The sequence below is a fragment of the Seriola lalandi genome, unplaced genomic scaffold (assembly GCF_002814215.2).
Source record: "Seriola lalandi dorsalis isolate HSWRI2012SDOR001 ecotype SW California unplaced genomic scaffold, Sedor1 jcf7180002054579, whole genome shotgun sequence".
NCBI classification, from domain to species: domain Eukaryota; kingdom Metazoa; phylum Chordata; class Actinopteri; order Carangiformes; family Carangidae; genus Seriola; species Seriola lalandi.
The window spans coordinates 1987631-2001413 of NW_019525132.1; the positions used below are offsets into that span (position 1 = coordinate 1987631).

General features: G+C 40.8%; 1 protein-coding gene across 1 annotated transcript in view; it reads right to left on the reverse strand.

Moving 5' to 3' along the window:
• Positions 1 to 13783, reverse strand: part of pdzrn4 (PDZ domain containing ring finger 4) — a 35216-nt gene that overhangs the window by 13401 nt on the left and 8032 nt on the right. Inside the window, exons 2-3 of the mRNA XM_023417892.2 lie at positions 2187 to 2458; positions 1046 to 1148 (exon numbers count right to left, since the gene is read on the reverse strand). Of these exons, the coding sequence (XP_023273660.1) occupies positions 1046 to 1148; positions 2187 to 2458 (375 nt within the window). The remainder of the gene's footprint in view (positions 1 to 1045; positions 1149 to 2186; positions 2459 to 13783) is intronic.

The following is a 13783-nucleotide window of genomic DNA, read 5'->3' on the forward strand; positions in this document are numbered from 1 at the left end:
CCCCCACTCCCACCCCCAACCGACACAGGAGACTCCAGATGACGGTGTGAGGTAAGGCCACAGCTGGCAGCAGAGGAATCCTAATGACCCACAATGCAGTTCACTGAACCAGGGAGTGCCTATTAAACCAGGTCGGACAACTGAGAGTAGCAAACGTCACCCATCACTGTCACCTAGCATGACCTGGAGATCCACTGTCTGACCTGTGTGATGCATGTGTTACGATGGAGACACTTGTGGGTGCAAATGGTTGACTGTAAGCCCCCCCCCCCAGGGCGTAGCAGGGCGAATTTTGTCATGTTTTATATGAACTCAACGGCATTTCCTGATATTATCATCATCATTACCATCATCATTATCATCATCATCATCATTATCATCTGCTATTTTTAATTGTTTTTTCCACTGATATAGCGAGTGCTTGCTTTTTCACTATCTCTGTTCAGCTTGAAGCGGCTGTCAAAGGAGCATAACTATTTTTGAAGGAGAGTTCATGAGGAAAGGGCCACTAACCGCCTGTGAGTGAAGCACACCGGTAATACAACAGAGAGGCCTTTTCTTTTGGTACCATTATGTGGAGACTGGCCTTACCTCTTAAACCCAGGAACGGTGCTATGCTACACAAAACAATCTGAAGAGAGTATGATGCTTCGACAAAAGGAAGCCAATTTCCTTGTATTATTGTAGTAGGCAATTTTTCTTGTATTATTATGGGACTTGTGAGCATCAGACAGCAAGGGCTAGCCTTGGATTATTTCCTGGGATTTTGTATTACTGACACAATGGTGGCCTCATATTCGACTGCATTGGAGGAAAAAAAATTAAGGCTTTTCAATAACTTGGAAAGTCACATAAAGGCCAATGAGTATTTCTATTGCACAAAAAGTTTAATTTTACATTTATGAAAGACCACAAGAAGTCTATTTTGTGTCCGCTGATTCCAGTATTTTTTCACCTATATTTAAATTTGACTACTTTTAGGGCCAGTATGAGTGCTGTAGAATATACTTCTGAAGCAAAAAGTGAGACTGATTTGAAACTTTACCTCATACTCATACTCTTCAGTCCTCTCCACCTCTGCTGGGGTGTTGGACAGGTACTCTGGACATTCATAAAACTCATGCTCCATGGTGTGGATGGAATGACAGCTAGAGAGAAAACAGAAGAAAAGCCAGTTGTGTTAAAGATCGTTACTGTATATTCTCATCTGCACACGTCCAGTGGGTGAAATACCCTTTAATATCCAGGGGGTCCAGTTCAATGCAAAACAGAGTAGGGTTACATCACATTCCCAGTAGCCGAACAACATCACACAATTAACATCCTACTGAATATACAGAGAATAGTTTGTATATTCATTTAGAAAACATCAAGGCCTTTTTTTTTTTTTATTGGCTTGTTTGACAACTTTTCACTTTTTGAGTTGGATAAATAAGGGCTGATATTTCGCATATGGATGAATTTTTTTGTTAATTGAACTTGAAAGACATAAATGAGGCTTTCAAGTCTATTCCAACAGCTGCATCACTAATAAACAGTCTGTTTGTGTTTTTACACTGCTGATAAAAAGAAAATAATTTGCTTAATTTTTGAGACACCCAAATCTGAATGAGGTTTTTAGGGGGTCTTAATTGTTAATAAAGGTGCCTGAGATCCCCCGGCGTATTTTGCATGTGAGTGTGATGTATTTATTAATAATGCTCATCTAATTCTGCAACAAAACTCTGAACAAGCAATGTAGACATCAACCATTCCTGCTATAAAAGTCATGACCTCTGTAAATTGTCACCATGATAACTGCCTCTCCATAATCATTGACCAACACTGGCAGATTTGTAGTTTTATAGGACAAATTGATTTCATTTGCTTCCCAGCAAAGCCCTATAAATAGCTGCAGAATGGATGTAGCGCCACAATGCCAGCTCTATCAGACCATTGGCTTTTAATCGCCCAGCAAAAGCTCCCATTAAAGAAAATGGATGTAGCACAAAGAAGTGATTATTGCATGCGCGTTTGGTTCTGCATAATGATATCACAGGCCCAGCTCTGCAGGGAGTTTCCACACCATGATACACCTGCTTAAAAACTACCATGAAATGAAAGAGAACAACGTCCAAACCTGTCTCAGTGTGTGCCATTAACAACTGTGCATTGGCTACAATTGTACATAGTGTGTTCGCCCTCACCTGTCAGACAAAAGGAAGGGACAGATGTCAGGGACGGGTGGGGTAGCAGGCCGAAGCTTGGCCAGTGCCATGATGTGCTCAAAGGTGATGTCTGTTTGCGTGCAAACGTCGACAACGCACACATCCTGCGGCGTGCCACCGTGGTTATGTGCAACAGCCTGCGTGGCTCTGGTGGGGGTTCGCCGGAGAACCTGGACAACGATGGGGTCTCGCCTGATGGCCTCCACCACTGCCTCGTCATGTTCGACCTTGGAGAAGTCGCGCCCGTTCACCTGGGGAAATGGAGAGCAAAGAGTCACTTGACTGAGAGCTTCATCGGGAAATTACCTCACTAATCACAACAACACCCCGTCCTCTCTGTTTGATGTTGTAAGTTACAGCGGAAGAATGTAACTCATACTCTGTTCCAACATCTGACTTTCCTTGTGGCAATGGCAATGATTATAAAATATTTTGACTCTGAAAAGGAGCAACAAGTCAGGGGAAAGATGTGCACACTTATTGTGCCTTTTTCGTAACCTTCATATATCCAGGGACACTCTGTCAGTCAGACATACGTGCTCCTTTCAGAAACAGCCTGTTTCACATTTGCACCTGGGATCCTCATAGTACCTTTCTTTACACGTCTCAACAGTTAGCTGCTGAATACCTCCTAGTAAAGCAGCTACAGATTTAGTGGGGTACTCCTTCCCAGCAGGTTCAGACATTTTACTGCTGTGCAGCTATTCACAAATGCATTTTTATAACCTTTCGGCTTCTGCCAAGTTTACAGAGGCTGTATAATGTGTTACGATTTCTGAAGGAGGAAAAACTCCCAAAGTCATGCTTTGGAACCTAAATTAATCTCATTCAGTTTTGCTCCAATATTCTTTTTCAAATCAGTCTAACCCAGATGCATTATTTACATTGCGTTCTAACCATTAAGCCCATTAGACATAGAATAATAACACTGATTTAGGCAAATGAGCTGCAAAGTGGAGGAGAATAGCGGGAGGTAGACCTCGCTCCACTGGGAACACCAGTTTCAGCAAGCAGCACCTACTTAATTTGCAAGTTTAAAAAAGGTTGTGCCGCAAGGGAATTGGTGGAGAGTAGGTGTGAAAGACGTCATACTGACAGCTGTCAACCTGAAAACACACTCATACACCTGTGAATTTACTCCAGCACTGACACCTTGTCACTTTGTTTGACCCAATTACAAGCCCTCCGTGAGCCTACACCTTTTGTTCAAGTTCATTTTCAACCTGTCATACGCTAAAATTGATTAATTGCATTGACTTTGGATATGAAAGTGTCAAGACTGTTAGTAAAGAGCTTAAAACAGGCAAGATAATGTCTAATATCAGCATAATTATTTGGAGAATACACCAGAAATATGGAGAGCTAGGTATTGGATACTTCACATTACCAGTAATTTCCACAAGTTTAGAAAGTGTTGCAAGAACTTTGGCTGCCCATCAGTACACACCTTATACTGCCATCTGCAGCTATGATGGAAATTAATGGATGACTGCATTGGATCTGTGACCTCTCGTGTTCTCACATTTCTGCCATAGTTTCATGACAGCTCTCCCCTGCACACAATTTTCCTAATTTAACTATCCCATTAGTGCATCTTTGAAAAAGTGTAGAGAAAGTTCCATGACATTTATAAGTTGGAATGAGGTCCAGATGGACACATTAATCTCCAATCAGAGGGAATGTTCTGGAAAGCAGGAAGTGATTGTGGGGGTAAACCTGCCAGTGTCTTTACCTGCTGTTGTTCCTCCATTCAATCTGCCTGTTGATGAGCTAACTGGGGGCTGATTAATGGCCAGCAGATGTGACAAAGACCGTGGATAATGGCTCAGAACGTGCAGCTTTTATGTGTTTGTGTGCACCACACATTTCGTACATCGTATACACTGAATTTACAAAGCATTAGGGGTATAATAAAACCACAAATGAGGGGATTAAGAGAAGCAGTCAAGTTAGAGAAGATGAGACAATTGAGATGTTGATTGTACAGAAAGGTTCAGAATCATAATTCTTAGTCATTCTATTTTCTGTTTTTATCACACAGTCTACATTAAACCTTAAATGACACAGATCCATAATCTAACAATATCTACACATTAAAATATCCTTATTTTTTTGTTCTGTTTATTTTTTATTTCCTATTTTTGTTATATTATTGTTTATTCTTGTCTGCTTCCCCATAGGGATGTAGTTTAATCTAGCTGAATGTGTGTGTATGTGGGTAAGCAAGCATAGGATCTATACATGCAAGTGGGATCTGTGCTGACACGTGTAGGTGAGCGGATTCCCTCAATATGGAACAGTAATTCCATTTTTATTAGTAGTTCCCTTTCTCATCACTCAACTGCAAGCGTGTAACCAAGCTGACGGAGAGACAATATCAACTCATTACATCATCCAGCATAACCCGTGAAAGCTCCAAGAGCGCGCTAAAAATAGTCTGATAGTCTGAGGTCAGGCCGGTCCATAGGGACTGCTGTAATGAACCAACAATCTTGCGCAGCCTTCATATACCTCTCAAGTTAAAGGTTACTATTGCCAATAAAAATGGTTCCCAGTAGCCCTAAACCAAAGCAAGTCTGTCTAAACACTCCTTCCTAAAGGTCAAGGTTCAAAGTTGCATGTTATATAGTTTGGGAGGACTGATACTGTAGCTTATGAGTGTGTTTGGTGAAAGCAGTGTGTGCATGTCATTGATCTACAGCCTTTTGTGAAAATGTCACTTACTTGTTATCAGCCCACTTTGTATGTTTGCTTTTACTCCTTGAGATATGTCTTGCAGGTTTTTTGTCCTTTTGTCTATGTATACTGGTCTACAAGGGCATAAAGCAGCGACTGCAGAAATTTTATGGATATAAAAGAAATATTAAACATTACATATCTTAAGTGTCAAGGGAAAATACAGTATCTACAAAGAAAATTAAACTAAGCTTAACCACATCAAATTACATAAGTTACTCTAGAATCAGAATGGCAGTTGCTTCTAACATTACTCTGCTAATTCACGCAATCTAGCTATCGTTTAAATGCAGGACGAGTTTAGCAAGTTCTTTCTTGATCATGTTTAGATTTGGCTACTGCCTAATTTATGACACTGTATCACTAACATGTTGGATAATCAAAATTAAACTGTGTGACTATGTGACTGATAAGAAACTGCTAGGAAAAGGTAGGTAAATCTAGCTATGGCTAGCTGAAACTTTCTCATCAGTTAGCTTAACTTTACATAGCTTTCTTAGCTTAGTGTTAATGTTTTGCTTGGTTTTTACCTCTATTTTGAAGTTACAGAAAATTTAATTTTTTATATTTTCTCAGAAATAACACATTTGTTTAGCATAACATATTTATGGTAGACATATGGTAAAGCAAATGTCAAAACATCAGATTCTGGATTCAGTTTGACCAAATGTCTGTGCAAGTTTGACCAAATAGTTACATGTTGGCTTTGTATAGTAGAATTATGTTGTGGAAGACAACATCACTTAATCATATGTCTCCTCTGTTCGCTTGGACCCATGTGCTTGAAGAAGTCCAGTAGATAGTTGAATATGCCTTGATATTTCACTTCCTGACATGACTCTACACAGGATTTTAAGGTCACGCGTATAAGAAATGGCAAGTCTCAGCTATCAGCTATTAATACAACATTTTACTCCCTCTGATGCACCAATTACACACATCACTGACTATGAGGGGTTACTAGCGGACCATGGTGTGGAAATGGCTGTTACATGTGTTGAGACGGGGGTTGAAAGTAGCACAGTGAAAGCCAATCAGTCACCAGCACTGAAGCTTTCAATATGCTCAATAGAGGCTCATGTCAACCTTTAAATGTGTTGCACGGTTTTATCAGTTAGCCACTAAGATGGTTAAATGTTGTTTCTACTTTTGAATACAAACGGATAAGGAAAGCCTAGAGATTAGAGTGAGTGTTTGTTTATGTGTGTGTATTTGTGTGAGTGTGTGAGTGTGTGTGTGTGTGTGTGTGTGTATGATCGTACATTTGAATGGGTGTGTTTGCTGCTCAGAGATAAGAGCATGATGGAAACCACTCAACCTCACAGCTAAATCTGTCAGATATGGTGTCATTGTGAGCAAATAGGAGCAAACACACGCGCACACACACACACACACACACACACACACACACACACACACACACACACACACACACACAGCTTAAACATTACATCAGCTCCCGACAGACTTAAAACAGCTCTATGAGGTTGTTTCCATTAACCATGTTTGGCTGAATAATGCAGTATCTCACATTGAATAGGCTCGTATAGGCCAGGAAACAATAAGCTGCCCAGGAGAGAGAACCCCTGCCTATTCAACACCGACCTCGTCTGCCCCTGAGGAGACATGTCGCTCAACACCACCAGCAATCTGTCTCCCGCAATCGCCCAGATCATGATTTTTCTGAACTTCAGCTCAATACAAGAAAGATTGTTTTTTTACATTCATGGAAATTGGCATATTGTGATGAGTGAGGAAGCGCAGGTGGCGTGCGCCAATAATCTGCCAGATCTCATTTCTCTTTCTCCTTTAGCTGTATCGAGATGATTCAGGAGGCCACTCTCATGCGGCGAGGGCTTACTGTCATAAATGTCTCATTTCAATAATAAAAGTCTCTGACATGCAATATCACCCTAGCGCTGCGGAGGCAAAGGAGATGATAGTTTCATAAATTTGAGTGGCAGGCTGTGCAACTGGTGCCATGCTCGGTCAGCTGAATCACATTGACCCTTGCCTTGTGCAGGATGAGAATACCATGATGCTATTGATGCATGTGTGACAAGCAACCCGGGAAAACTAGCAAAACAGAATAGAGATGGTTGAAATGAACCTTTTTTTTTTTTTTACATTCTTTGTTTTCCTTCGTCTGCCTTATACGACACTATCAGCTAAAGTTCAACATTATGTAATATCACTTAACTAATTTGAAAATGGCCAGTCAAAGGTTAAGAGGCAAATTAGTGCAGCAAGTCTGCTCCACAAGTTGATTCGTGAGTAGTTCTCTATGGTCAGCCACAGTCACCAATGCAGGATTCTGTATTCACTTTTGGTTGGACTCAGCATCAAGTTTATTTGGAAAGCTTAAGGAGGCTTGCACTGCTTGCTCTGATGCGTTGTCCTGCTGGGGTTTGCATTTCCCGACCCTGCTCAACACAGGTGGCGAGTGCAAACATCGGCATCTCCCGCTGCTAGCTAACTTTTCCCTGTAATATAACGAATGCGAACGTAACACATCTTTTTGTGGATCAATACTTAAACGTTTCGTTTACTCATGGCTTTTCTAAATGCCAAGTGCTCTGAGGTTGTTTCAAAAAAAAAAAAAAAAAATCTCACTACCTCACTTACTGTACAATTAAAACATCTGTCATTTCAAAAGAGCTAGAGGATTCAGATGTGGCGGAGAGTGGCTACAATATATAATTTACTATAATAATAGTCAATTTCAAACTTGAGTATGATGACTGTCTGGAGTAAGTAACTGTTGTTTTGTTGTGATATGATTCATTTTAACCTATATTTAGTCAAAGATGATTTGCTGAGCATGTGAGTCCTATCTTGGCCATGCAGATTTCAGCACTCGTTCTTTCCGACAAGAACAACTGCATCTTGTGGTGTTCACCAGTTGGGGGGTGAGCTCAAGGGCATCTTTGCATGCTTACGGACGCCTTAGTAGCTGTTTGCGGAGGGGAAAGTGTGCATTGGTCCAGCACTGAAACCACACTACAATTCATTCCCCTAACTGTGTCTTTTTATTCGGATTTCTTTTAAAACATTACCTCAGGATTAAAAAAAAAACAAAACCCTGACTCAACTTAAAAAGTGCACAAGGAGTTGGTGAGATTTCACCTCTGTTTTGTATTTTTTTTTTTTTTTTTTAGCCAGGCTGGTTCGTCTTTTCCAATCAGCAACCGTTCACTATGCATTGTAATGCTCTGCTGTTTTACATTTCTGTATCGCGCCAATTAATCAAAGTGACAAGCTATTTAATGAGAGGCAATTAGAGTGTTAACCAAAATGCAAATCAGAGAGATCAGGGGGAGACTGTGGGAGAGAGGGAGAGTGCAAGATGTGTGTTTTGTGTTCATAGTGGCGGCGGGGGCTCAGGGTGTTGCGTATGTGTGTGTGTTTATGAGTGAGTGTATGTGTGTGTGTGTGTGTGTGTGTCTGTCTGTTTGTACCATGGCAACGGGTTCAAGGAGACCCCGCTCAGTGCTCTTATTAGGGCCCTTATTCACCGAATTGAGTTCAGCTCTTCCTCTCTGTGTTTATGTGCTCGTCTGCACCTGTGATTGCATCTATGGCCAAGCTTGCGAGTGTGAGTACAAGTTGTAATGAGTGTCCTTCACAGTTTTTCACAGACATGGGCTCCTGCACAACAGGCGAAAACAACCAATTAGTTCTGCATGAGGAAGACCACATGACAACATGAAATGTGGATTAAATAGCTGCTGTCGGGACGGATGTTAAGTAGCCCGCTCAGGTCAATCCCTTCCAGATCACACAGCATCTGTCTGTAGTAGATTAGACTGCGTTTCCTCTAGGAATGGCTGTTTACAGCACTGGCTTGTTTTAGCTGTTAGATCTTTACTTCAGACGAAGCATTAAAAGTAAAAAAAAATGTATGAACCTTTAGCTAAAATGTAAAGTGCTTCAAATAATCTTGCAACAATGGCAGCGGCCCGTGCTTCCCACGTTTCCCTGTTCAGTAGGAGCTGCAAAAAGTGACAGTCTGGTGTACTGTCCTTCAGCTGGTTTTCCTGCATTCAAGCCCCTCATCATGAAGCATCTGAAAAGCTGAAGTGTCCTTCAACAAGATCGACTGCGCCGCTCTGCAGCCCGTCATTCACTGTTATCTCCCTGTGGACTAAAATAAAAGATTATCTATTACATTTTCCAGAATCCATTCAGACAATCTTCATAATATGCAAATATTTTAGTGTGTCTCTACCAATTAGACGCATCATGTCCTATTTATAGGCCCAGTGCATTTTGGTGTGTTGATGTTACCACAGTATTGCAGGGTTGAGCACCAATTTGCGCCACTGTGTCAGTGACCGTCACTACAACCCCTCTGTGCCCAGGTACCCCCATGAAATCAAGCAGGTAGGATCAATGTTTATTTTGTGTGTTAGCTAAACTCTGTATTGTTTTGATATTTAAAAAGCTAGCGAGGATTGCTTGTGTGATGAGTCTTCCAATCAATAAACACGCCTTTGCCTGCGCACGTTGTTTTCTTTTGATCTGATCTTATTAGTACTTTTATTTCTTTCATTCTCCTCTTTGTCTTGCAGTCTAGGTGTGTTTTTTTTCTCCTTTTGTCTGTCATTGTCACTGTAAATCAGCCCATTTCATTTCAATTCAGAGGGTAAAAAAGAAAAAAAACTCTATATTGCCAGAGCACTTTAAAAACAGACACTACATCACTTTCTGTTTCTACCCATCTGTTTTTTTGTGTGTGTCTCAAGGGTTTTCTCCCTTCTCGCTCTTCACATGTCTATCTTTTCCCCACCCCAGCTTAACACCACCAGCAGTGGAAACACGCATGCAGACATCAGAGACTGTTGACTTGTGACTGTCATTCCAAGCAGCCATTTCTGATGTAAGTGGGGGGAAATCAAAGGTTATCATCTGTCAGTGAACGCATTAAGAACCATCTCATTTCCTGCTCTTTGTACCACTTCTATATGCAAGACGGGCTTCCTTTCAATTAGGCTTCATGAATACAGATCCTTCCCAGTGGTAAAGCTTTGGAATGAAACATGATTTGTCTTGTATTCTGCTTTTTTTTTCGGAATTACAATATGAGTATTTTCTTTTATTCATAACACAACCCCAACAGCGTATGTGCTAGTGATACTTGCAAAGGGAAAAACAACATCCTACTGTATTATCACTGAGGTAATCCAGTGATGATAAAACTCCAATTAAAACATTCTTCCCTCCAGTTTACACCCCAGTAAGCTGTTAGATAAAAAAGACAAGAAAAAACCCCATGGCAAAAGTCAAGAGGTATTTGCACTACCTAGTTTAATCCACAATCGCATCCAGCATCGACGGTAGCCTGGCAGTTTCCTTCATTTTGTCTCATAAAATGACTAATACCTTCCTCCTGGTGGGCTCATACATCACAGCAGGGCCAATGTCTCTGTGTTTAACTAATAGGCTCTGTGTTCTCAAGCAGCCGAGGATGGCACGGGTTATGACAAACTGCATCAACAAGACATTCATTACCCTCAACATCCTAGCAACCAAATCACAATTACCGCGATCCACGAGTGAGCATCCAGCCCAGCCCCGCTGCCACACTCTTACTCCTCGCACACCACGTCGCCAATGCATAAATTAGCCTTCTTTTGTCACTTTGGGGGGTTTGGCGGGTTGAGAATTAGCTCAGTTTGTTTTGCTCGTGATGAGACAGGGTGCGCTGTTGCCGGATGACTGCGAAAACTTTACTGACAAATCAATAGAAGTCACTTTCATTTTCATTCTGCGTGTTTGTGTGTCTTGGGATCAACTGAATGTTTTTGTGTGTACATTTTTACGTGTATACTTGTGTGTGTGTGTGTGTGTGTGTGTGTGTTTATCCATGCAGATAGTTGTCTTGACTGACTAATGTACTTGGCCTGCGCTGTATCAGGACTCTATTGTTGCACTGTGTCCTCCCCACAGTCATTAGATCACCATTAATCTCTCATCTGCCATTAAAACAACAGCCACTGAGCTGGGCTGAACAATAGTGTGGCCCTTCCTCCAGCCCCTCGACACACACTAGCAATGAGTTTGAATTAGGCTCTCGGGGGTCACCGATTAGACCCACATAATTCATCCAGACGGCTGAGTTCACTAAGAGGTTATGTTGCTCCTCTGTATGGGAAAGCTGAACGACATACTTTCTCCATCCAAGCGTGTCAGCTATTCTTGTACTTATCTAGCATATAGAAGAAAACTGGTGATATTCTTTATTTCTCTCACGTCCTGCAAATCCTATTAAAAGACCAAAAACCAACAACGGATTAATACGATTTACACGGTATGTGTGTGGCTAAAGCCATACACACCTCCACTGTTGGGCAAACACTATACAAACACATAATTGAGCTATGGTCCCTTCTTTATCATGAATGTGAGCACCGTAGTTTGTTCAAAATGAATTTGGTTCTGCTTCACCAAATGTGTATTAATCCACACCTGAAAATAGTCGCCAACAAATGCACTACTTTCTCCTGTTTGAGTAACGTTTGTTTAATCCCAGAGCTGTTTGAGGAAGTTATTATGCCTTTTTATGAAAATAATAATAATGTGTGACCAATTTAAAAAGATTTCCCTTGTTAGTAATCAATAGGCTTTGAGAGTAGAGGCTGTGCAGTGTGGCGAAAGTATCTCGAGTCTGGCTTGGTTTGGTTTTGTCTTTTCATGGGGTTTGTTGACAATATGGAAAATACAGAGTAATACAAGCCTTAATCTTTCAAAATAAATGTTTTTAAAAAAAAAAAAAAAAAACTAGACAAAGAACTTCTTCTAAATTAAGGCATACAGCATTTTATTAGCACTGAACAATCTGTAATTTATGATTTATTATCATTATTTTTAGAGGTTGGTGTGGCAGTAGTGGTGATAGCATTTGACTGATAGTTTGATTTATAAACAAGTGTTACTGACTGAATACATCAGTAGGAAATTAGCATAGTTTCTAACTGCTTGCAGCACTTTGTATACTCATAATGGAACAGACAAACATCCCCAAGTTCATAATGTTTTCTTTACGAATCAAGAGTGGAAAAATGATTTTGAACGTTGCTGGACCCTAAATAATTAAGGAATGAGTTATTATACAGTAGTTTCACCATAAAACTCAGTCAGTCTTGCTGTGAATATTTGTTATTCACATGAGTGCAGATTTTGGTTGAAGGCAAAAAGAACCGGCTCCGGATGCTGGGGCATAATTAGCAAAACATGCTAAAGCTTGGAAAGTGAAAACATTTTTCTGGGGCGAGCACGAAAATCAAAGATTTATGTGCTGCTTTTTGCATAAAATTACATCTCAAGTGTGAACTTAAATTTTTCTATGTCCTCCAACCAAACCTTTGCTTTTTTTTTTTCATTTTAAAAGTGATATGTTTATGCTCACTAGAAGCACCTGAGTCATTAGCATTATTCATAACATGAATCTTCGTCTGAGTCTTCCCTTTGGTGGAGAAGAAAAACGACTTCACACTCCACTAACTGTGAGCAAGAGAGAAGGGCTCTTCCTGCGATGAAAAATACCTTCATCCAGAAGCATGGTTGGTTAGTTAAGTGAGAGACACTGTGCTGCAATTTCCCCCTCATTCAAACCGCCTCATTCAAGACCTCAGCTGTATTCATGATCTAAGGCACATGTGTGTAAGTCTACAGTAACCGAGTGAATGGCTAATCACATTCGCCACCAACGTATTATCAGCCGGGTGATGATGAGTGACTGCGTTTGTGTAATTTTCAGACTGTATCACAGATTGACGCATTAAATCAGACCATTGTTTCTTAAAATGGGTCACAGGCCTAATTCGTGTGAGTTTCCACGTAACAAGGCCCTGAAACATGATGTAATGATGATGACGAGGACCTGTTGAACAAAGGGCTGCAGAACCTCTTCCGGGGGAAGTGGAGATGGACGGTTGGGTCAGGAAAGTGTTTGACTCTGACACTGAGACTACGGTTTGTATCCCGTTTCCTACCAACAGTTAAAGCTGATTTTTCTCACCAATACCACAACAATTCCCTAATCCAACCCAAGCAGTACAGTTTATCCGGATTTTGGAAACAGCTGTTGATAAAACAGGCTCCTTAAGGTCTGCTTAATTGCCTTTACTTTTCTGTCTTTCAAACCCAAGGGACGGGAAGTCCTATAAGTACTCAGAATAATGGAAAGTTGGAACAGTTCCATGACAATGACTAAATGTTTTCAATTGATGAAGCCCAAGTGATATGGTTGAAAGCAGAAAAAAACAAGTAAGTGGGCCTTGAGTGTACATTTTTGCATATGTTTTTTTTTTTTTTTTAAAGACTGGTGTTGGACTATGATGAGAGAATGAGCAAAAGATGTCGCTTCAAAAATTTTTCTCGTTTATTGATTAACCATACCACTTATCCTATTTAGGGTTGCGGTGGAAAAGCTGGAGCCAATCACAGCTGACATTGGGCAAGGGCGGGGTATACCCTGGACAGGTCTCCAGACTATCACAGGAATTACATATTTCTTGGATTCATTTTACATGCATCTGTGAGGTTAGACACTAAGTAGCAATTTTGTTCATTGTTCAGAGGAAGACTGTGTTGTATCAGTTTGAACCACCTGTCCGCACATGCTGTGTTTTCTGCATCTACAGCGATCATTCATACAAAACATGATTTAATGAAACTGCACCACAGAGGAGACAATCTAATACATTTCCTTATAACTAACAACAACAACAAAGACCCATCCACAGCGCTTTGGCCACTCTCCATCCTGAGGGCATTTCCCATATCAACATGAGGCTCATGGTTACACCCTGCACTAAATGTAATCACCCCACCCCCCC